The sequence below is a fragment of the Serinus canaria genome, chromosome 3 (assembly GCF_022539315.1).
Source record: "Serinus canaria isolate serCan28SL12 chromosome 3, serCan2020, whole genome shotgun sequence".
NCBI classification, from domain to species: Eukaryota; Metazoa; Chordata; class Aves; order Passeriformes; family Fringillidae; genus Serinus; species Serinus canaria.
This window is the reverse complement of record NC_066316.1, coordinates 90,935,731-90,962,125: the sequence shown is the minus strand read 5'-3', so window position 1 is coordinate 90,962,125 and position 26,395 is coordinate 90,935,731. Positions and strand designations below refer to the sequence as shown.

Sequence of the window (26,395 nt, the reverse complement as noted above, 5' to 3'; positions counted from 1 at the left end):
GAAGCTATGTCTGAGAGAGGTTTTTCTTGTTAAATGCCATGCTTCTCAGAGCCTCACATTCTGTATGCTGTGGAACATTGATTGAAGAACTGCACACTGAAAGTTTTAACCAAGTAACATATTCTTTTACTGTACAGAACAATGTTCAGCTATTCAGTGACACTGAAATTTCAAGGTTAGTTGAATTTATTTAAAATGTCTTTTTCAGTACTTTACCTCTTTCAAGATAAGATAAATTAAGAAGGTATACATTTTGTAAATAACTCTTTCCTATTACAAATATTAAATAAAATGATGTGTTGCACAAAAGTGATAGGTGTGATGTTTGATATATGCAAAATAATACCACAACTTCAGTTCATAATTTTGAACAAAATTTAGCAATCTAATTAATGTACTATGTCATTTGTTGGCAGGTATTAGGATTTTGAAAGACCTAACACAGAAAACTAAATGTGAAAAGTATTAACTAAAATCTTTATTTCTCCACAGAGGTTGTGAAATGATGGTTTCACTGTGTGAAAGGATGGTTGCTTTACTACTGCCCTTGATGTTTTCTAAATTGGCTGCACAGGTTTGTCTCACACATCTAATAGCACACAAGAATTGGCCTCTAACTAAAACCCTGTGAAATTAATTATCCAAAGTACTCATAGAATCACAGAATGATTTGGGTTGAAAGAAACATTAAAGATCATCCAGTTCCAAACCCCTCATGGGCAGGGAATCTTCCACTGGACCAGGTTACTCAAATGCCTTGAACTTTATTAGAAACATAATTTTGTTTAATATTACTGTTCTCTCTAGTTAACACTTCTGTCATTTAAAAAAAAAAGAATATTTACCTTTAAAAAAATTTTCTTTTAAAATCATTTGCTCTCTGTAAAACACCAATAACTCTTCCATTTTTGATACTTGAAATTATGGTATTATTCAATGTATTTGTACCTCAGTATTTGCCCTTCATCATTAGACAAATAGTTTTTGTAATTTCTTCTGGTAGATATTGGGCAACCATCTTCCCTTTAGTGAAAAAAGGTGGAATTTCAAAAAGGTTTACAAATGTTTCATTCATTGTCACAAAGGAATATCTGAATAATTTTCTCAGATATGGCAACCCAAATGGAAAGAAAAACCCTGTATTTTTAATAGGAAATTTTAATCAATTTTATGATGGAAAATTTATAAACTGTGAGAAGGATGTCAGTCCTCTTTACCTTGAATCTGGGAACAAATGATCCCTGCATAGTTCTCTTGGGAATCCCTACTTCATTACTTCATCACCAGGAACAAAGCAATGATCTTGTCTCATTTTTCCTACTGATGAATGCTCTCAAAACTTGTTGACCAAGCTGTTACAATTTTTAAGTACAGCAAAGGATAATCACTAATGAGATTAGGGGATAGAGTGTACCCTCAGCAAATTTGCAGGTGACACCAAGCTGAGTGCTGCTGTTGACACACCTGAAGGATGTAATGTCATCAAGAGGAACCAGAATCTCATGAAGTTTAAGAAGCCCAAGTAGAAGGTGCTGCACCTGGGGTGGGTCAGCCCTGATATCAATCCAGGCTGGGGAACAAACAACTGAGAGCAGCCCTGACAAGAAGGGTGTGGGGAGGATGGCTGATGAGAGGCTGAACATGCCCTGGCAGTGTGTGCTCACAGCCCAGAAAGCCAATGGTATCCTGGTCTGCATCCAAAGCAGCCTGGGCAGCAGGGCAAGGGAGGGGATTCTCTCTGTCTGCTCTGCTCTGGTGAGGCCCCACTTGAATCACTGCACCCAGCTCTGGGGTCTCCAGCACAGGAAGGACATGGACCTGTTGGAGCGAGTCCAGAGGAGGGCCACCAAGGTGATCAAAGGGATCATATGAGGAAAACCTGAGAGAATTGGGTTTGTTCAGGCTGGAGGTTTTGAGGTGGCCTAATTTCAGCCTTTCAGTATCTAAACAGAGCCTACAAGGAAAGTGGAGAGAAACTATTTACAAGGGCATGTAGTGACAGGACAAGACAGAATGGCTTCAAACTGAGAGTAGATGTAGAATAGATACTAGGAAGAAACTGCTTATTGTGCAGTGGAACAAATTGCCTAGAGAATTTGGGGATGCCACGCATCTTCAGTAAAAATTTTTTCCTAATGTCCTACTATAACCTCCCCTGCTGCTACTTGAAGACATCTCCTCCTGTCCCATCACTGGTTGCCTTGGAGTAGAGGCTGACCCCCACATGGCTGAAGCCTCCTTTCAGGTAGTTGTAGACAGTGATAAGGTCTCCCCTGAGCCTCCTCCTCCTCTCCAGGCTAAACACCCCCAGCTCCCTCAGCTGCTCCTCACAGCACTTGGGCTCCAGACCCTTCACCAGCTCCACTGCCCTTCCCTGGACTGGCTCCAGCCCCTCAGTGTCCTTCTTAAAATGAGGGGCCCAGAACTGGACCCAGGATTTGAGGCCTCACCAGTGCCAGGTACTGGGGAAAATCACTTCCCTGGTTCTGCTGGCCACATTATTCTTGATACAGGCCAGGATGCCATTGGCCTTTTTGACCACCTGGGCACACACTGGCTCATGTTCAGCTACTGTCAACCAGCACCCCAGGTCCTGGGCCACTTTCCAGCCAGCACCCTTTTCTTCTGAGCCAGTTTCCAGCCATTTAGTCTCCTATTAGTCTCATTAATTTAGGAATTATCTCAAGCACTTAAACACAAGAAATGAGGGGGAGGTTTTGGTGAATAATTTCTAATAATTTACATTAAAATTATCACAGTTTTATTATTTATGACTTTAATATGCATACTCTTCTTCAGAAGCCAAGAGAAGCCCATCCTAGCAATTAAGATAAACAGGCAGTCTAATATCAGCATCTATTATTCTCATTTCATTGCCATTTTGCTTTTGTTTCATGATTCTCCAAAAAAATCCAGCAGTGCATATGTGTGTGTTTTGGGAGTGTGGGAGATAAACAAAATATTCTTTTTTAAATCATCTTGTTTTCTGAAAGATAGAAACATATAAATGAGGTTTATAGACAAAAAGAAGGTTTAAATAGTGCTATTCCCTGCCTGGTTTGTATTGGGCCTATTATCACAAATTTCTCTTCAAACTGCTTTATGATCAGAATCAGTCTTATTATCTGGGCTTCACTTAGCCACTGGCTAGTTAGCATTCTTAATGAATTCATTGAGTTGAGTGGAGATGAGAATACATAGTTTTCACTCAAATGCAAATATGAACACAGGAATAATCTGGGATGCTAGCAGGAGTATACTTTAGACTGAAGTGGGAAAAACATAACTGTCAAAATCCAAGGCCCCTAATAATGTCAGCAGATACTCTGGTGAACACAAACAGTATGAAAACTGAAGGAAAGTCTCCAAGTAATATCAGAAACTGCCAGATTATGAGAACACTTGTCTACCAAATTTGTCTTACAAGATAAATTGATTGTGTGTGACTGGATGACAGGTGAGACGATGCTGAACTTCCACTGAGGAAATTCAGAAATAAGGGACTGCAGAATTTCCCTCAAATGCTGGAACATTTCTGATGTTCTATCTGTCCCATGATCTCTACATCCCTGTCCAGCACAGAGTGATCCACAACCAGACTGTGATCATACAGTCGATAATCACAAGGCTCAGTGAAGGCAGTAAGAGAACCTGATTCACAGTTTAACCTAATTACATGCATCAGAAATATGATTACTACATTTTATAAAGGTTTTTCAGTCCCCTCTAATTTGACAGTTAGCATATAAAATATGTTTTTCCTCTCTAAAATAAACAAGCATCAAAATATCTTCACAGCACACAGGTTATGTACTAATTAAAATGTTGCCTACCACAGTTACATAGAAATTACAGAAAATCCCACAATAAGGATGTACAGCAACAAATCAAAAGGGGATAGATTTTGACAACTGGACTTCATTCTCATTGTGGATTCCAGCTTAAAATTTTGTAATGGCTGTAATTTAATTATTAGTTTGCAGTCAGAATATAAGCAAAGGGAAGTGACTGATGTCTGACCAAGAACATTGCAATAATTATTGTATACACAGTACTTAGGAATGCTGATCAGCAGGGCTTTCATACATAATCATGTCAATTCAACATATATAATTTAAAATAAAACAGACTTATCTTTTTAACATAAAAGAAGATGCAGAAATACTAATAAAAAACTGCTTTATGCACTCCGTACATGCAATATATGTTTAGATGGAAGAAAATAAAGGGCAACAATTGTCCCCACTCTCAAAAATTAAAGAATTTAAGAATAAAAATTCCTTTTACAACCAGTAATTGAATTATTTTTATCACCTGTTTAGTTGTAAAATTGTTTGTTTTAGAACCATATCCCTGGTCCCATCTTCTAAATCCTTACTTGTAATAGTTTTGATAGTACAGTACTACATCCAAATGCATCAAACCACAGCTGACACTTATAGAGGCTCAGTTTCAAAAGTATGGAAGAGGCAAAGAAGCAACACCTATATGTTTTTTGAATATGTACTATGGCCAGTGTCAGATGAAAAAAAGAGATCTACATCCAAGAGGAAAAAGAAATTGAGCACAGATATAATTTCACTTTTTCACTATGGTGAGTTTCACATGCATCTTATCATGCTGACTTTTACAACTACATTAAAAAAAGCTTTAAATAACTGATGATGAAGATTACAGTGTACATTCAAGCACTGATTTGCCTTCTTGAATGAATGAATCTATTTTTTTTCCCCCAAGAAATAATAGTTCCTTAAATGTGAAATTGATTTTTTTAGGTAGGAGTTCCATGGTTTTGGAGGGGAAAAAAAAAATCTTTCTTAGTTGACCATCATTTAGTATCAACCTAAAACCTGTAATAATTATGTCCTATGTATGTCTTAATTGGTGAATAATTAGTTTGCTAGTAAAAGTCCTTATTTGACTTTATATTTAATGCAACTTCTTCTAAATCTTTTTAGCATGTAGGCTGGCCAACAAAATTAGAAAGCTTATGATTTTGAATTGGGAAGCTAAAATTTTGGAAATAGGTATTTTACCTTTTATCCACATGTGAGAAAAAAAAAACAGACCCAAAACCACTTCAAACATGAGTTTGAACCTGCCAGTATTGCACACATAAATTATTTTTCCCTCCATTACATTCTCTTTTCACGTTGGCAGAAATTGTCAGCATTAAGGTGATCAGATCATAACTTGATTTCTTTCCTTGAACAGCTATGCAATGTATAATGAATCACATTTTAGCCCTGTACTACAAAGGTTTCCTCTTCCTAATACATTAATAGGTGAAAAACCACAAAAAATTCTGATTTAAAGAAGTGCCACAAAGATAATCAGAAAGTTGGAGCACCTCTCCTATGAAGACAGTCTGAGAGAGCTGAGGTTGTTCACCTGGGAGAAGGCTTTGGGCAGACCTCAGTGCAGCTCCAGTACTTCAAGGGAAGAAGAAAAAGGACTTATAAAAAGGAGGAAGAGGGATTTTTATACAGGAAAGAGGGACAGGATAATGTGCAGTGGTTTTGAAGTGAAAGAGGGAAGCTCTAGATTAGACATTAGGAAATTAGATGTTAAATATGTTAAATTCATTCCTCAAGAGGGTTTTGAGGCACTGGAACAGGTTGTCCAGGGAGGCTGTGTGTGCACTACTCCTTGTAGTATTCAAGCTCAGTTTGGATGGGGCTTTGAACAACCTGATCTTGTGGAAGATGAACCTGCCCACTGCAGAGGCTTGGAAATAGGTGATCTTTTATGTTTCTTCCAACCCAAGCCATTCTGTAATTTTTTCTGTGATTCTATGATTAATATAAAAAGGGGAACAGTACTCATTGATGGGCATGTGTCCCGGCAGGAACTCAGTAATAATTGTACAATATACAGTAATAGCTTGCCTTTTCCTACAGATAAATGAAGTACCAGAATATTCAGCTGAAATTATTCAATAATCTTGTTTTAAAAATTTGAATATTAGCCTGTTACTTTGTGCTGTGTTCTAGGTAAGCTTCAGCTGGAAAAATGCTACTCTAGGAACCTATACTCTTTTCTTCACAGCCACAGCCACCAGCTCACACACACAAAAGTCTTCTATACTTTGTAGGAAATGATGTGCAATAAAAAGGTTAGAAAAAATCACATATGTCATTTTCTGTGGGGAAAGAGAAAATAAATAAGAACTTTAAACTGCACAAAGCTCTTGCTGCTGCAGTGTCAGCAATTCTGTAGAAAAGTCAATCACCCCATCATTGCTTCACTGTTCTCTTGACCCTGGAGAGATGGAAGACAGAAATGGTTTCTGAAGAAACAATCAAAAAATGAACAACAAAGAAACAGAACAAAAACAAACAAAAATTTAAAATGTTACATACGTGATAAATCATGGCTTGTTAAGGTAAAAGATTTGATAGCAAGTGAGAGCTTAGACTTCAAATTTTACCTCTATGCTTGGATTATGTTGTACAGAATATACATATGGTTTATTGCTTGCTGGAGACAGGGAAAAGTGAATACTGTGAATAATTAATATTTAATTCTTATTATTGTTGCATGATTCAAGAAAGCAGAGGGAATATATTGCTATTAAGCACACATTTTATATATTCTTGTCAGAAAATTTTTGGTTAGCTGTATTTTATTACATTACATTAGCAACTTTCATCATATGCATTAAAACAGAACTGCTCCATTAAAACAGAACTGTTTATTTCAACTGATATGAGTAATAACAAGAAGAATCTATTCTCCTATTATTTAGGCTGCAGTAAAGTGAATAATGCTTGGAAGGCTGGAGAAGCCATGAAGGGAAGTAGAAATTTTAAAATCACTTTCCAAAGAATATATATTATGTTTGTCTAAAACAACTGACAGATGTGCATACACACAGTAAAAAAATTCACAGCTGCATGTGTGTGTCTTCTCATTAGTGTATATAATATAATTACTAGCTTTGCTGTGTGAAAGAAAACCAAATTGTTTGGAATCTATTATTAAAAGTTTTTTAAGACTGAAAGTTTTCTAGGACTGTCGGGAAACATCTGAAAAAAATTTTTTCAAACTTTATCACACAGGTCTGCAACTAACTCTTAGGTAAACTAAGTGTGAGATACTGAAAGAATAACTTTGACTGAGAGACATTGTAACACAGAGATTACAGCATTTACCTACATTTGACATAGGAAAAAAAATGTACCCTTTATGGTACAGTTGGTACAAAATGAGATGGAGGCAATTGCACATACAAAGTCTCAGTTCACCACATTTGTAAAATTCATAGTTCTGTGTCTTAACATCCAGCTTACACCCCACCCCACTTCCCTTCAGCAACAGAGGTGCTTTTCTGTTTATTCTTTCCTGTTATGGTTTCCCTACATCTCTCCATGAATCCCCTATTCAGGAATTCTGCATATAGAAAAATAAATTGTAACAAGAGTTATGCTTAAATGAATGAGCATTTTTCAGATGCAGAAAATGGGTATTGCAACCAACCCTGAAATGAGTTTTGAAATCTCTAAACTCTAAAGATGTCTGTTTGCAATTCACTTGTCTGTGGCAGGTAATGTATCCATTGGCTGTCAATAGGTCACTTTGTCAGTTCCCATCTGCCTTTATGCTCAGCCTCTTCAGGGCTGACCTATGTCTCTATGTCTTGTTGATATATTTCTCCTTTCTGTTTAAAAATATAGCCATTCACTATTTTATCTGATATATATGACAAAGAAAAAACCTCAGAATAAATATTTGCTAGCTCCTGGATTACACTAAATTATTGAATATAAATCTTACATAAGGAAATCATCCACAAGGAACACATCTGAATAACTGTTGTCCCAGTGTACCCCACTTGCATATCTGCTTCATTTGTATTTGTTCTACATGCTGAAAATTAACTGCTTATAGAAAAGGAAAATTTCCTTAGAATATAAAATGCAAATCAAGAACATATTTTGCACCTTTTCTCAGTTCAGTTAGAATGTATCTATAATTTAAAATCTTCCCCCATCAACTGATAAAGCAATCTTTTTGTTTAATGTAAGTGTCTTTCAATAATAAAGAAGGGAAATATTTGTTTTGGTTCTAATATATGGTGAAATCAATTATCTAATGTCTTGTTTTTCTGTAGAATTAAGACTACATTATGCAACAAAGCATTGTCATAACAGGTGCCAGTAGACTTAAAACTTCTTATTTTATATATTACAAAATCATCATCCTAGAATTCCAGGTGGGAAGGATCCTCAAGAATTGTTTGGTCCAAACTTTCTTGGCAAAAGCAGTCTAACTGAAATGGTCCAGCACCCTGTCCAGCTGAATCTTAAAAGCAGCCAATACCAGGGAATCCACCACTTCCCTGGGGAGATTTTGCCAGTGGCTGATGCTTTTCTTTGTGAAATAATTTCTTTGAGTGTCCATTTGCAGTCTACCCAGACTTGTACCCTATACCCCCGGATTTTTCCATGCAACTCCTTGCAAAAAAAGGAGTCTCCATTTTCTTTGTAGCCACCCTTTCAGTACTGGAGCATGGTGAGAAGGTCTCTACTTCCCTAGGCTGATCAAGCCCTCTCAGTCTTTCCTTAAATGGCAATTTCCCAGGCACTGATCATCTTTGTGGCCTTTCTCTGGACTCTCTCCAGCCTTTCTACATCTTTTTGTATAGTGGGAGCAGAACTGAACACAGTGTTCCAGGTGTGGCCTGACAAGCCCTGAGCAGAGTGGGACAATGACTTGTTCATCTCTGCTGGTGATGCTGTTGCTGATGAGCCCAGCACCCTGCTGGCTTTCTTTGCAGGAGCAGCACACTGCTCGCTCACAGTGAGCTTGCTGCCCACCAGGACCCCCAGGTCCCTTTCCACAGAGCTGCCCTCCAGATGGATAAATCCCACCCTGTGTTGTGGTCCTGGATGAAATGTATTTATATGGATATAAATATACACACCACATATATCTCTATATAAATGATATAGTGTGTGTAAAATCTTGGGTTTTATTCTATGATCTTTACAATGATAAAAAAAAATCCACTGTAGCAATCTTTTAAGGACAATTTTAGGTCACATGTCTCAGAATTACACAGAATTTCAGAATGCTAGTTGGATTTTTCTCTAGAAAAATAGGAGGATGCAAAATAGTGCTTGTTAGTACCTTATCTTCTGTTTACTCTATTCCCACTAATACATTAATTCTCAACAACCCTATAGCTTACAAAAGCCTGTGATTACCACTAGGTGTAATTTATCCCTTAAACCAGTATATGCTTTAATAATGCACTAACCAAAGTTCATATACATGTAATGAACCCCTGTTTTGCTTTTCTTCCTCCCCACTATTGGCCTAAACCATCCTTTGCCTAATCATTTCAATATACTTTATATGTGTTTCTATTTTTTTTTTTTTTAATTTTACAATCAATAAGTAGTGGAAGTATCCTGGTGCATATTGAGAATACTGAAATGTTCTTCAGGCAGCAAAATAAAGTTGAACATACTATTCATTTTTACTCTTTTGACTCAATTTTGCTGTAGCAGCTGAAAAAATACTACACAAAATATGGAGACAGCATTACTTAATTGTTATAGTTTGTGGTGGTGATGTAGATACACAGCTATTTTTAAGAAAGAGGTCCAGATTTGGCAACATGGCTAAAGAAACACGATTACCCAAAATGTAGTGGAATATTTTAAATATGGGGAAAAAAGAATTGCATGCCCTGAAGCACAACTTACAAGATGCTCTCTTGCATCTGCATGCTGTCAGCTAAAAGACCAATACTATAATTTTCCAATATTTGCCAAAAGAATTGTCTTGAAATGCATAACTGCAGAGAGGTACACCTGTGAATGCTCTTTGTAAAACGAAGGGTATGACATAGAATATGAGAAGTCAATAGAAACCTGTCATTCAAATTCTGCTGTGCTAATCTCTGCATGCTGCAAAGCCAACAAATGCTTTTTTCTTCATAGTGCCATTTGAGACGGTAACTGATGGCAAATCCAAGCAATGAGAAATAAATTATCTGCTTTATTGGTGATCTTCCCTAAATTATTTTCTACTGAGATTAGTACAAAACATGCAGGCATGTAAGATAATGCTAATAAAAGCATTTGATAGAAAAATAATTATTTTTTCTTTTTATAGGTGATATAAGTACTAAAGGTCAGTTAAGTACTGTAAATGAAGCTCACACTGAGCATCTAAATCATTGGTAGCTGTGTACTACCTTCCAAAGTTTTCAGAACTTTTTGAACTGAGTAAACAATCAATCAGAACATTGTTCCTGTCAAAAATATCCAGTGATGATACCCACTAAAATGCAGAACAAATTGGTGATGCTCCCACATTTGTTTGAGCACTATAGTATAAATCAGCAGCATATAAAAGGGTAATCAGACAACAGAACTGACAGCAGTGTTTTACAGTACTCAATAAATCTCATGCCTGAATAGAAAATGACAGAGCAGCGCTGAAAGCACTGTTTGCTTTCCAGCTCTGCAGTCCAGATCCAGCAAATGACTGAGGAATTTACAACAAGACACCAATGGAATTAATGTTTCAAAACCTGAGGTTGTGAAAAGCTTCAAATCAAAAAGCTTCCATAAAGCCTCTTTATGACGTCAGTGGTATTTGGAAAGATAAGACACACCAGTTTCTGACCTTTAAAGATCCCTAACTGCTTAATGGACAAGAATTTCAATTTTGGCAATGTCAAACAATTTATGGCTGAACTCATCTCAGTAAGAATTCTTTCAAAAATTGGTGACTGGTGACTTCAAGAAAGGGACTCTTGGCAAAACCTGAATTCCACCAGCAGAAAAAAATTTAAAAAATACTGAAACGTGGAATACTTCTGTGCTCAGGGCCTTCACAAAAACTGACCTTGGACTATGTAAATTTTAAGTACAGCTGATGTTACTGATACACAAGCCAGGGCCACAAAAGTCTGAAATTTGGATTAACATCTTTCTCCAGGAGATCTTGGAGCACTTCTGTCCCCTTGGCTGGGGATGAACCAATATATGTTCTAACATATCATCAGATCAGTTACTCAGGAGAGAGAAAGAGAGGTAAAGAGACAGACCAACAGAAAGAAATTGGGAGAGAAAAAAGGGACCTTACCTCACTTTTAAATTGCCTTGCTGTGGTTGTCCATCGTAAATTGACAAAATATCAAAATCTTCCTCGAGGGCAAAAGTATGAAATGACAATTGTATCCTGTTACGCTCTCCTGTGATAATGATCCATGTGCAGTTGGCATAATTTGGGTAACCATGAGGAAATCCAGGGCTTTCTATAGTACCATTTGGTCCCTGTACTAAGCCTCCACAGTTCTGACCTGAAAAAGAAGAAAGGAAAATTTGCAGTTGGTTGTCTTTTCCCTCACTCGGTAAATATTCTTACATAAGTACCTATATGTAAACTTATTTTTAAAATATTTTTTCTACATTACAAACAGCACATAAAATTGCATTTATACCATTCTTCCCTTCAGATTAAAACCCTCATAGCTGGATTTTCTAAGACACTCAACATCTTTTTATGCAGTGAATCATTATTTAAGGTTCTGTAGTATTAACAATGTATGACTTATTCATTCAAATGTGAAATTTTAGCATTAGCTTTAATGCCATAAATTCAACAGACTGACAGTTCTAATAGCAAGAGAGTGTTCAAAACTTTTTGGCAAATGCCATTTAAAAAGTTTCTATAAAGTACTAAAATAACAGAGTTTCTGATGCTCTGAAACCTACTTTAACATGAAGAGCAAAATGTAGACACATTTAATACATTTTGTGCTGTAACTAATCAAGATTTCTACACTTTGAAAACACAGCAAAATTTCTGTGGTATAGTATTTGTTCCATGTGTTTTCTGAGAAGAAAAGTAGGGGGTTTTGGTCTTTTTGATAATGTGTTTTTGGGAGGTTTGGGGTTTATTTTTTGTTTGTTTGGTTGGTTGGTTGGTGTTTTGTTCTGGTTTTGGTTTTTTTGTGGGGTTACTTTTTTATTTTGATTGGCTTTTTTTGTTTGGGTTGGGTTGAGTTGGGTTTGGTTTTTTTTTTCATTGATTCTTAGAAAATAACACTAAGAGCTTACTCAACAGGCTTTTATGTCTGGTTTGTATATCCTACGGACTTTGTGAGGGCATGATAGCTCATAAACGGGAAGTCCTCAGCAAGAAACCTTGACTTACAGTGCACACTGTTGCTAGTTTCCTACTTGAATTTTATTTCCCCACACAACAGCTGTACTGACTCTGAGCTGGAAAGAAGCATTAATGAAATACTTGAACAGAGAAAAATATAAGGACATTCTGTGGACTGCCAATTTTGGATTATTATATGCACTTTAAGCAGTTCAGAACAAGTGAAATCCCATATTTTGTTGTTACACCTAAACCAGAAGAGAATTTCTGACTAGCTAATAACTTCCCAGCAGTGGGTCTCTCACACTGAATCTTTCAGAGAAGTGCTGTTGAATTTTTGTTGGAAGTTTCTAAATCTTAAAGACATGGATTTAATAAAAGGGATTCGGTCCTAAAACTGAAGAACTTACTAGTAAACATTTTTTACTAAATTTTAAATGTAAAAAATGTAATGAAGAGATAAAAAGGCTGTGGTGATTCAGGAAACTTTTAAAATAAAAATCTTCTCTGGTTTACCTATCATTTGATTCAATTTAATAAGACATCTTTATCATCAAACATTTTCAGAGAAGGAACCTCTTACACCATGAACTTAGCATGAGTGTTTCAGTTATGTACTGCTCACTAAAAATTATATCAGCATGCTTGCCGACACTTGCAGATGCATTGCTTCCTTCTTCCTACAACCACAGGGGAAATGTCATACAAATGCCACAAACAATTTAAAATCATTTAATTACTGCAGAGCTGATGTTCTGAAAACAGAAAAGGAAAATTACAGTGACAGCCCACCACCCTGTTACTCTAGCCAGCTACTTCATGTCTCCAGCACTGGTTTCAGTAAGCACCCCTTGCAAGCTGTGCTGCACAGCAGCCTTCCTACCACTTGGGTGTGAAAGGTTTGCACTGAAAAAGGAGTGCACCTTAGCAATTCATCTAAAATCTGTCAAAGACAGAACCCCATTTCAGGAGCAGAAATTTTTAATTCTGGTTTATAAAGAATGCAGTACACCATGTGTAACTGCATATGTAAATGCAGTGTATTAACTTCATTTCTGAAATCCGTGGAGACAAACAAATTATGTCCCCAATCTCTTTGGGAACTCTAGACCTGGCTTAAAGTAAAACTTTATTAACCTTTATTTTTAAGCTTTAGTAACTTTATAGTTATATTGTTATAAAGTTTATAATATAAACTTTATTAACCTTAATTCTTAAAATCATATTGCTGGGGTGCTAAGTGAACCCTGACATCCCCCACATGGCCATCACTTAGCAGCTTTCTTACACAGATGCTTGTTACCTACTTGCAGAAGCTGTCAACAGCCATTGATTACTCCCAGTTTTATTCCAGAAGATGTTTTGTACTCCTATGTGTAGATACAGGTTATTGTGCATTATTATTTTGGAAGATAAACAGACTCTAATGGGGAATAAGGCACAAAATGTTTTACCACTGTTTAACTTTAACATTTCATACAACCCAGACACATTTTTTTCTCCACTTTGTTTTTACTCTCCTATATATATATTCCTCCAGTTCTGAAACTAGTCATACACAGGGTCTGAAACTAGTCCTACAAATATTGCCTATTCACCTTGTACCCAAAAAAACTTAGGGCAAAGGAGAATCAGAAAGAAAAATTCTTACTGTGAAATGCTATTAAGGTTTGTTCTTTGTTTTATTTGCATATAAAAATATATACTTGTTTACTTAGTGTTCAGTAAAAAAACAAGTAAAACTCCAAGGAGAAATTTTGTACACATTTAACTCCCAGAAAATTCATTGCTGCACACACACAATTTCAAGGAAGATTTTGCTTCTGAGTAAGCAATCCAGAAAGAGGTTCTAAGAGCTATACAGACCCGAAAAAAACACATCTTCTAGGTCTGCCCCTGCCTAGTTAAGATACAAGCATGTTAACAGAGCAGAATGCAGGGGAAAAAAAAGCCAGCTGCTATCTGTATGATACCTATTTTGTCAAGTGCAAGTCTAAAACCTTCAGAACTCTCAAATATTACAGCTCTTCAAAGGAGTAAAATTCAGCATCAAACCGCTTAAGAGAGATTCAGTTGGAGGATGTACTTGGAGAACAGGAACAAAGAGACTTGGGATGACAGCAGTAAATTAGATAAGAGTGGAGCATCCAATATGCCACAAAAAATAATGCAGTTTCTGATTGCAGAGATACCACAGACCAGTGAAAATACATTGATGAGATTAGCTAAAAATGTTTTGTTTCTTATGTGGATTTTAAGAGAAGAATCATCAAAGTAAAGAAAACAAACACATCAACAGGAAAATGTTAAAAATATCAGCAGCGATTAAGTAGTTCTACTGGGCTGAATGTAGACTGATTATACCCCAAAAAGGTTTATTCCTACATTTCACTTTATTTTTGGCCTTTGTTTCAAAAAATAAAGTAAATTTTGCCACTTTTCACAAGACGTGCAGTCACTGATTGAGTACAACAGGAGTACACTGATTTATTTTAATACCAAAGGTGTATTAGACTGTAATTGTTTGTATGATACCACATAATTGTTTATATGAGTATAAACTATGCAGTTATTTTTATTTTTCTGTCATATGCTGTCTGTAAGAAGATATTTCTGGACAGATATTTTTTACCTTATGATACAAAAAGTGTATTTTAAGAAAACTGATGCTCATGGGTTGTAGTTGAAAACTATTTAAAGTGATAATATATAAAGTGAATAAACAGTGTTATTCTTTTTTTCAAAGTTACTTGGCATGGTCTGTACCAGTCCTTTTGCACCTGCTCAAGCTTAATATTTCTCAGTTGTGAGCCTTAAGTGAGAGTGAATGGAGAAAAGAAAACACTGCAATTTTGCCCTAAATACTGGTGTCATATGGGTGGTAGAATCACTGGGAATCAGTATAATTTTAATACTGAATTGCTGTAAGATTTTGAACAAACTTCCAAAAGAAAAATTTAAAAAACTTCCTAAAAAATCAGAGTTTTAATTTCCTGGACCTTTAGGTTTACTAATCACATACTCCCCCTGGACATGCTTCCCACCCTGTTTACCATATACATTGACTTCTTTTTGTTTGTTTGTTTCAAGTTTCAAATGATTCTACAAAAAAAAAAAATGCAAAAAGGTGTACTTCTCATGTAATTCATAAGATAATCTGTGGGAGACTAATACATATGCATACATACACATATTATTATAATAATATTTAGGAAATTTTGCAGAATACATGTATTTTGAACAAGAAAACTATAAAATGCATCAAAACTAACTCTAGTAAAGTCAGTGCTGCTAAAGATATTTTGATCAATCATGATAATGAAAATGAAGTCATGTATATTCTTATGACTATAGCACCTTCCATTCTGCAGCTACAGAGACTGAGAAAATATGTCTAGCAAGATTGGACCTTCCTCATTCCTTGAAATAGTTTCTTATATGAATTTGTTGTATTAGTAAGTTTAATAAGTAGAACAGCTTCACTCAGACAGATCAAAGGCTCATTCTGCTCAGAACCTTTTCTCCAACAGCAAGTCAAAGGAGGGAGGACTTTGACAAAAAAATATCCCTCCCATTCATGAGCAGCATCTCAGGAATTTCTTCCAAGGAAGACACTCCAGTACCCTTGACTTTCTGTTAAATTGTCCTCGATATTATAGTTCTTTATAAACTCATCTCTTACTCATCCTCTATACTGACTTGTAGAGTCTTTCAGGTATTGTAGAGGAAATCTTAAAACCTAAAATAAAACCTTTTCTGTGTTTGTTCAGCATTACCATCTGTTAGGTTCATTTGACACCCTAGTAAGTTTATTCATGAAAAGAGAACATACAGATGATCTTTTCCTATGCTTTCTATGCAACTTAGTATCTCACTGACCTTCATCATGTTCCATCCTCTTTTATTTCCAAGTTCAAAAGTTCCATTTCATATTGTTGTTCTTTGCACCTAAGTGATTTTATCACCATTTTGATGCTATGTCATACCCTGCATGAGACAGGGATTCCAAAACTTCTTGTAATATTCAAAATGTGTATACATCATTTATACAGTAATAATTTTAATTCTTTTCCTTCTTTTCCCACTAATTTCATGTTTTCTTTTCTATGGAGTAGCTGGAAATTTTATGTGACTAAGATTTATTTTCTCTGGAATCACGGTGAGGCTATACCCTATCATTTTACATAGAAAAATGTAATTTATTAGATTTCCTACGGTTTATTATTATGTACATTACATCACATTTGTCTACTCTGAATTTTATCTACTCCAATATCCCCTTACTTGATCACATAAGGCTATATTTTCTAATTCTTCACAGTTGCTCCTCATTTCCATTAACTCATCACTTCCTATCATCGCAGTCACTTCACTACGAATGTACTGAAGACACATGCCAGCACAGATTTCTTTGGGAGGCCATGGTGATTCCTTCCTTTGTAAAAAAAAACCTGTTTTCTCCTAAGGCACAACTTTTATCCAACCTTTCAGCAATGTACAAATTTCTTAGGCCCCACATGATTTATTTCCTTTACAGCTGTTACTGGGGAGCCTTGTTCAATATCGTCTGGAATTCTGATGACCTTTGTCCACAATCAGGCTGACTCATTCAGAGAACTCCAGTAGGTTTGAAAAGCATATAGTTTTAAACTTTTTCATCCATATGTCACATTTAATCATGCATCAATCATTTTTTTTTCCTTAATAGAGTTTTCTTACACAAATTTCTGGCATTCCAGCCTTTATACCTTAACACCTCTCAGTCCCTTTTCAATATGGACATGAAAGGTGAATTGAAGCTGGAGATTACTTTTGCTGTACAACAATTTTTTTTTCCTAGATTGTCTCTTAAACTCTGGGTAATACATGGTGCTCGTGACATTACTGTTTATTTTTTCTGTTTGTTCCATAACCTGTTCTACCAAATTTTTGACTTTAAACAGAGGTATTGAGGAATTTTCCACAGACAACAGTTCAGGCATGGCAATTACAAAGCATATATATTTTTTGCTGTCTTCTCTAATCTTGTTTTTATGTTGTTAATTATTGTCCCAGCAAGAATGTCTTGCAGGGTACTTGCTCCACCTGTGTTCAAAAGAGGAGTAATTTTTAGTTTTACAGTGCTGGCATGCAACGCTCCAGGACACTATTATTTTATTTCCAGAAAAACCTTCAAAGAGGGCCCAGCAGCCCCTAAATCTTATTGGGATCTCACTGCTTTCACTCATCTTACCTTGGGATTATCTCCCTCTGGCACAATACATCACTGACCACTTGCTTTGGATATATAACAGGATGAATCCCATCATGTCTCCCCTATTCTTATTTGTGAGGCCTTAATTATAGGAGTTGATACTTAGAGCCTTCAAAGATTTTAAATCCTCCCTCCTTCACAGCAAATTCAGACACCCATCTCATGGCCCCAGAGTACCTGAAATTTTGACTTCTTTAATTCAGACATGTGCACAATTGCAGAACTTTGTTACTGCAGTGTTAGCCACAACTTAAAAGACTTTGAGCAGAAAAGTGCATGACAGCAACAGCTTCTTAAATATGACTTTATAAAAAAAATATAAAAAACCGAATGTTCCTGTTAGTGCAAAGATGTGGTATGTACACATAGAAGAAACAAGATTTCCTGTTGAACTACAACAGATAACTACAGATTTAAATTGTTGCTGCTATCAGTTGAGACAGGGGAGCAGTAGAGAGCTGTAAGATGTGAACAGGTGTTTGCACACCTCATTTCAACCATCTCTTTTTCCTTTAGCTTATGCTTTTATATTCTCTCTTTGCATTTTCTCTTCTCCAGAGCACTTTGTAATCTGCCAGCACTTCCAACCCTCACTTACACCTGCAGGCCCTGCAGCCCCTACCATCAGTTGGCTGTGCTCTGCACTGGGCCTTCATCACTTCTTCTTCATTAGTTTAACCTCAAGGCACCTTCTGACCATCTTACTTCTCAGTAAACTGCTGTTTCCTAAATAACTTCAGTCAGGAAGAGAAATTTCAAATGGCCAGAGAAGCAAAAGCTCTGTTCTTTGAGGACTGTTTTAAAGAGCATGTAGCTTCTTCAAGTGTCCTTTGAAAATCTATAAAAAACCTCATAACACTTCCATTAGGAGGCACTTTCTGATTAATCAAATCAGATAGTACTAAGATCCTTTTAATTTAGGCACCATTGAAGATTTATTCACAAGCAAGCCATCATCTTTACTGGCACACTTAGAGCATCCCCCAGCACAGAGATCTCACAAAGAGGGCACCTGCCCCACACCAGAGTCCTCTTGCTGTGCCTGCAATCACTTTCCAGCCTCAGGGAGAACTGGTACCACAAGGCTTTAGCACTTCAGATATTTAAACATACTCAAGGCAGTCCTAGCCCAATGTGAAATGGGAACAGTGTAAATTTACTCATGTTTTTGCAAGACAGGCAAAAATAGTTTCAAGAGATTTTTTTCATAATTATTTGATCTGAAATAATTAATGTCTGGGGGCCAGGGACTGGGGAGACCTCAGTGAGTGACAGCTGGTGCCAGCCCCAGATGGGACCTGCAGGGCAGCACCAGGAGCCAGGGCAGGTGTAGGAGTGTGTGGGTGCTGGTGAACCTCTGGACAGATGTGATGATTAGCAGGGCACAAGAAGAGGAACACAGGAAGGTTTCTTCAAGGACAAGATCCTTGGCTGGGTGACTACTGCAGCCCAGGGGAATTGTACTTGTGGGTGGGTAAGTGGAACAGAGCTGTCCCCGGGCAGAGTTGTGGAATCAAGCGAGGCCAGTGGTGCTGCCTGAGCTCATGTGAGCGTGTCTGACTCTGTTCATCCATGCAGCCAGCTGTGCACATGTGTAAGAGGTGTATTCCTGTGTTCTGCACTGGGAAAAGCTGCTCAGCCTCGTCACTGCCTGCGTCTGGGAAGGAGATGGGGCAGCCTCACCTCTGTTGGCTGCTGGATTCAAGAACACTATCAGCTGCTTCTGAATCATTAAATATTCTGTAGCTTGGCACTAAAGGTAAAAAAAAGAGGGGAAATGGCAGCTAAATTAAAAAACTGAGATGGATTTCTTTTAAATACAGTTCTATTCAAACCCTGCAATTTTTGGCTGTGACCAATCTAGGACCTTCACGAAGTCCCTCTCACATGAGATGCTTGAATGCATGTAATAATCTTAAATTCTGATGCAGACATTCACAAGGTGACTGGAACTTCATCAATCTATAAAACATTTTAAATTCAGACCTTCTAGCACAGGATATATGTTCATTGATTGTGCTGATGAAACTACAAGCTGGTGTCTTTAAAGTCTCAGATTAGTACTATGAATAGCACTAGCTTTTGGACCACTTCCTATGCATACTTAAGTCTTTATCCAGAATTCAACTGAAATTAAATTTTCCTAAAGGTTAAAGATTATTATTACTATTCTGCAAGAAATTCAGAAACAGTTCTGCCACAATGCTAGCTTGGCTGTGCCCCAGAGCAAAACATCTTAATTGCTGGTATGTGAAAGTTTTTAAATTAATGAAATTCTAAAAGCTAAAATGTATACTATAAATAAACTGGATTATGTTGCCATTACAAATTGAGAAAAAGGTATTTCATGTTCTCTTTTTAATACTGGGTTGCCCAAAAAGACCAATAAATCAGTATTCACAAGGGTTAATGGGGAAATAAAATATAGGACAATATTATCTCTGTTGGAAATACATTTTTTAATAAAGACTTTTAATACTTAAAAAAAGAAAATCCGGTGTATAACACTATCAACTCAGTGCCACTGCTCAGTAGAGGCAAAAAAATACTGAGACCATAATAACTCTTTCAAGGCTATAGCTTGACAGTGCTTCCTTCTGACACAGCAATAAGCTCTTAATTAAAAGCAGCTAGATTATATGAAGTTGGTTTATCCCTTTTCCTTTGAAAATATATATTTTATCCCAGTAAAGCAAATATCTTTGCACACTCATCTTTCCTCCTTTGAATTCACAGATTCATCAAAATGAAGGAAAGAAAATGCATCAAAAAGAGAGGAAAGCAATGCAAATCCTATACCAAATTTGAAAAATGTAGAAGGTAGTGTTGAAAAAGTTATTTTTCAGAGACTAAGACCCTATATTTTAAAATTCTGAGCTAAGTGTAGATTTAGTACCCTTGAAAAAAGACTATTCTTCATAGATGCAAACTCATTCTGCAAAAGGAGACCACTGAGATCAAGCTGGATTTTATTTTTCTACTTTTCTAAGATAAAGTAAAATAAGTTGAGGCTTTAGGTAAACATCACTGTTACAGTTGCTTAGCAACAGCTGGAAGAATTAGAGAGCATTGTACAGCTCAGGTAGATAAAGGGAAAGTGCTTATTTCATTGTTTGTGAAATACTCCAACAATAAAAGGAGGGTTCTTCTGAGCTTCACTGGAACAAGAGCAACACAGCTGTAGGCAAACTACTCTGAGGATTTCTTTACCTCTCTTCTGCCAGACTCCTGGAACATACAGGATAATTGTCTGTACCAAATCTGATCACTTCAGCATTGTCACCTTGACTTTCATTTTTTTATTGATGCCTTTTATTGATGCCACTTTCCCAGACCACTTCACTGACAGCCTTGCTCACATGCCAGGATCTTACAGAGGCTTTTCTGTTTATAATCTTTGTCACAGGATGCCTACACCATGAAGCTGAAAAGTGTATCATAGTTTAAGTAGTTCAGTTTACTACTAAAGAACTTAGTGTCAAAAGGCCCAGTTCAGAAGACCAGGAAAAATCCCTTTGTCTCATTGCAACTGCTCCATGAACATCATCTGCATTAACTACTTTCTCTTCCTTGAAAGTTATTACTTTGTGCACTACTTCTGTTATCCAGAAGGCTTTCCAGAATTTTTTTCCATTGTCCACATATAACCAGTCCAGAAAAGATTCCATATTTGTAATGCCTGTTCCTTGAATACATCCTTTATTTGCATTTAAAACATAGTGGAGTCAGCTGACATCAACTGAGAAGGACAAATACTATCTTCTAAATTAAATGGCTAAGTCATAATGAGGAAAAGAATGAGTGACAATAAATTTTTCAATAGTCATTAGAGAATTTTCATTTTCAAAGATGGAAGACTTATTTTTAGAATTTAATTTGGAAAGATCAGATGACGTTACATTAGGGTTTAATGTTAAAACCATCACTTTGTTAATAAAAGCACATTTTGCAGGAAGAATTTTATCCCCAACATTAAAAATTATATTTTATGGATCTATTGCAAGAAATCAGGAAACATTCTTCTGGACAGGTGCGTTATTTCTAAACACATAATTGTGCTTCTGATTTAGATGTGAATTTTATACAAAGCAGAATATTTGCACTAAGCAATGCATATACAAGAAAAAAGAATAAACAATTAACATTGTAGCAGAGTGCAGTATTGCAGCATTAGCAAAGTTAAACATAATCAAAACATAGGTAAAGGGGCAACACATGCAGGCATAAAACAGAAATTTACACACACAAAACATGTAATCTGTGACTTTCATTACCATCACCAAAGTTGGAATGATGCAGCATACATGAAGTCCCTTGAAGTTATAAATTCAAAATACAGCTGAGTGAGACATTAATGAATGAAACCGAAATGATGTTTCCTAATAATCTTAATCACAGGAAATTTAGTACCTTATGTTTTGTATTGTACTTATATGGTTACACAGTATTAATTTCTTATTTTAGTGGGGCAATGGGATGGCATGAAGGGTGGTGCAGCTGCTGTGCCTGAGTCACGATGTCAGTAGCTAAGATTAATGCACAGCTATTTCAGACTGGAGCAGTTAACCACCATCTTGCAGCATCAATAACATTCACAACTGAATGAGTAACTGTAGGTCTGATTCATCATTGCTCCAATCCTTTGGCCTTATCTACATTATTTCAAAATGGTGCCAAAATGCTGCTAGTCTGATTTGGTGCCCCCAGCTGATACTGGAGTAAAATGAGGGAGGGAATTAGATATCTTTCTGTTTCACCACAAGATCTAGTTTTACTTCTCCCATATGAAATAGAATGTTTCAGTCTTAGGTTTTCCACTGTGTAAATCTCAAGAAATTATTTATATTTGTAAATAGCAATATTGTGAACTCTAAGAAAATGTTGTGAACTGTAAGAAAAAATGCAATCAGCATTGGCTGTAAGGTACAGCTGAATAGATATAATAAATTGTGTATATATATATATATATATATATATATATATATATATATGTAGTATGGCTGTTCACTCATTAAACACCATAAGCCCATGCAAATGATTCAAATATGTAACAGAAATAAAAGCAGAATTCAAATAAACTAAGAGACTTAGATGATAGCACAAACTGAAACTATAAAGATTCAAAAATATGTTTATGATATTACACAATTAAATTACTTCACCTAACAGCACAACACTCCAACTATATAATACAAAATTTTATAATGGAATTTGATGGATCCTGTTGAAATTGAAAAAATCACCTAAATATTCAATTGATTAGAGGTAAATGATATGAAATTGAAGCAACTGAACCTATTTCAGGCTTTTCATGCAGCCTGTGCCCCCACATAATGTGTCTACATCACAACACTCAAGCACTATTTCAGGGACTAGTCCTGAACTCAATTTCTCAAATGGATTTTAAATCCTTGATTAAGGCATAATTTAAATACACAGAAGAAATCTACTCTTTGCAAGAATATTACCAGCAAAACCTTATTATGCTCATTCTATGTGCAATAATGTACAAAAGAAAAAAGCTGTCTGCATCACTGACTCATCCTCAGGAGCCCCTGTGACTGACAGGAAATGCAGAGCCAGGAGCAGCACAGCAAGTAGATGATATCCATGTTGGCACTGCTGAAGCTGGTTGTGCCAGGGTGGGTGAAATGTAGGCTGATCTGCCATGTCAGGGCTGTGTCTGTGGTGCAGAACTGCTCTCAGAGCTGTGAGCTATTCTAATGTCCATAGGCAGTGCTTCCACAAAATGATATGGAGATTCTCTAGAATATTTTTAATTTACCACTCACGGGAGACACCTTTATGGTTCCACACTTATTCTAGTGCAAACAATTTTCTAGACAATGTACCAATACAACATTTTGTCTTCTTTCTCTAGGCCTAGAATTAGTGGCTTTGATGTTTGTGATAATCAAGTCACCTGACTTTAAATAAAATAGTTGAGGTATGGGGGTGATGAGGGGTGTAAGGCATTGGTCCTCAGATCCCAGCCTTTCTGAACAGTAGCACAGTTAATCTGACTATGGAAGTGTCCAGGGGTGTTATCATACACCCACTGAAGTCAATGCCAAGGAATCCACAGACCCTAGTGGCAGAAGAATCTACTTTGTAAAGACAGACTCTAATAATTTACATATCTGTCCTGCTTCTAGAAGAAGAAAATCCAAATGGGAAGGTTTTGCAATGGCTCAGAAGTGCACATACCTTTGGGAGACTGCACATGGCCCTCAACAAGAGCAGGATAAGAATCTAAAATATTGGCTTTCACTTATGTTACATCAGTCTGCATTATGTCATTCTGTCTCACATCTCACCTGACAGGCACATTTCTATTACAAAACATAAACAGGCACAGAAAAACAGCAGTGATTTGAAAACTGCTGTTTATGTTAACTGAGGTGAATAGTAAATTAGCAGATAACATAAAACAAGTTCTAATTAGTTAGAAGATTCTTGTCCCTAAGAATAAAAAGCACTGTCAACTCCACAATTTTTAAACAAGTAACTTTACATTATGAATTCAATGAGCACTGTAATAGTTATTAAACTTCAGCTGAATGATTTACTCTTGAAAGCCTGAAAGTGCTCACATCTGTCATGCCCTTACCCCCCCTGACTCCCAGTTCACCCTTCTATCTACAACTTTCCTTATTCAGGGAGGAACATGATCCTACCCAGGTGAAAAACACTGAACATATGAATCCTGTGGTAGAAATTCTGAAATTAAGTTGTCCACAATGGCTTGCAGGACACACAAAAGGTTGTGTGATGCTTCAGCTATATTATTGACTATTTAAATTGATTATTTGCTTTAGCTGCAACCATAACATCATCTTTCTGTCATGGCAACCTACACCTGAAGTTGTGTAAGTCAAGGTGTGGTCACGAGTGGCAATCATTCAGTTCATACAAAAAATGTTCTTACAATTTCACAGAAAAAAAATCTGAAGTATTAGTGTATTTTCAAAACAAATTTAAGATTCACAGCATTGCATAGTTTATAAACAAAATCTGGTCATGAAATACCACACCTATTTTATATAAAATTATTAAAAAATTAAGCAAATAGTGCTTGCAATCCCTGTCATTCGACATAAGTATTTTCCCATGTTTACATTTATGAAGTGTTTATTCTGTAGGCTATGAAAACAACTAGAGCCAGAAAACAGAACATCAAAGGTCACACATAAAAGAATTACCACAAAATTACAGTACTTGAAGAACAAGACACCCCCCCCCCCCGCCATTTCCCTCAATTTGGGCTATTCATTAAAAAATCTTCAACAAACAGGTTTACTATTAAATTTCTTTGACTTATCTCGGTTATTTATCTTCTGCCCTCTTTAAGCCAGCTGTCTTTGTGTCACACTCTGTGGATTTTCAGTTGATACAAGCTGGCATGTCTTCACCAGGTACATCACATCAGATCAGCTGTAACACTAGTTGAATTTGCAACTCATACAATGATTCTATCTGCTTCATTCCTTCCTTCCTGCCTTCCTTCCATTTTCAAATGCTTTTTTGGCAATGATATTTTATTATTTACTTTCTAATCTGATCTTCTTAATGATACTCTACCAATTACCTCGCTACTTCTATGCTTCTGAGACAAACCCCTGTATACATGACTAGTAATCAAAGCAAGTGCAGGGAAGAGGTCTGTTTACTGCTTTTGTTAAGCCTTTTTCCACATTATTTGTCTGTTTAGTTGCATGATGGATTGAATAGATACTGAATTTAGCTGTAATTTCACTTGCTTTTGCTATGTGAAAAGCAGCAGGGAGACTGTAATACTGAGAAATTCCATTTTGGCACAGGTACTGTGTCCAAGGCCATCTGAATTTTGCATGCATAGCAATGAGTTCCAAGCTACCCATTAGAACTCAGGGGAGCCATCATGAAGTAGCTGGACTGTTGGAGTAATTTGTTCATGAAACCATGAGAGTCAAAAGTCAGCAGAATACTTAAAATTATTAGAGGAAAAATGAGAACTCCTTAAGCCCTCCTTAAGTTTACTGCCTAATCTGCAGTATGTACAAAAGTTCAAACCCACTATCTTATCAGAAAAGGTGTAAACAGGAATTACAAGGATGCTTAAAAGCAAGAAATAGGTTCTGCACAGGGAGCCTAAATAGACTGATTTTCTAGTCAGCAAAAATGACTGCTGAGTGCAAAGGTGGGAGAGGTCCATGGCATGACAGGGTAAGAAAAAGTATTTTTCTGTCCTGTTTTTAATTTCTGTTTTAACTCCTCAAAACACTTCTTCTGCTGATAAGTTCAAAACCAAAAGGAGATATATTTTTCACCTAGCGTATAAATGAACAGTGGAACTCATTTCAACTAGCAAGCAGTTAGATTAGCAAAAGGGAAATTAGCAAAAAAAAAAATAATGGAAGATACATTAAGATCATTTTAAAAGGAAACATAAATCTCTGGCTTAGCAAGTCTCTCAGACACACAGACCTAGAAGTATCTTTAAAAATATGCTTACATTCTTAGTTTTTCTAGACATCTGCTATTAGTCACTGATATCTAAAATGCACCAGACTCTGGATTTTGTTCAGCCCTACCAAGTGGGAGGTATCACTGAGGAGGAAAAGACCTCCAAGCATCAAAGGCTTTCCATGTAAGATTCTGAATAACATCCAAAATTAAGTTTTATGTTTTAACACTTTGGTTCTCTTCCTCATTGAAAGGCTCTAACAAGCTGCACAATATTGAGGAGAATATATGCCATTCTTACCCTTCGCTTTTATTGCCTTCATGGAAAATATTTACAGAGCTATTTACATTGTTCCCTTTTCTTTGTAAAATCTTTGCCTTTTTTTTTCAAAATGAAAAGAAGCATTATTAATAGCCAGGTTGATCAATAGTTATAGTAGCTGATCAATATTAATAACATTAGTAGCTATTACTGAATTTCATAACCCACACATTTATAGCAAAGAGGATTTTCCAGTTTCTCATTAAGCATTCATACTATGTGAGCTCTGGCAGGCCTAATATTTG

The 26,395-nt window shown here is 36.3% G+C and overlaps 1 protein-coding gene across 1 annotated transcript in view; it reads right to left on the bottom strand.

Moving 5' to 3' along the window:
• Positions 1-26,395, bottom strand: part of CSMD1 (CUB and Sushi multiple domains 1) — a 1,056,389-nt gene that overhangs the window by 832,276 nt on the left and 197,718 nt on the right. The window contains exon 2 of the mRNA XM_050972940.1: positions 11,104-11,320. Within this exon, the coding sequence (XP_050828897.1) occupies positions 11,104-11,320 (217 nt within the window). The remainder of the gene's footprint in view (positions 1-11,103; positions 11,321-26,395) is intronic.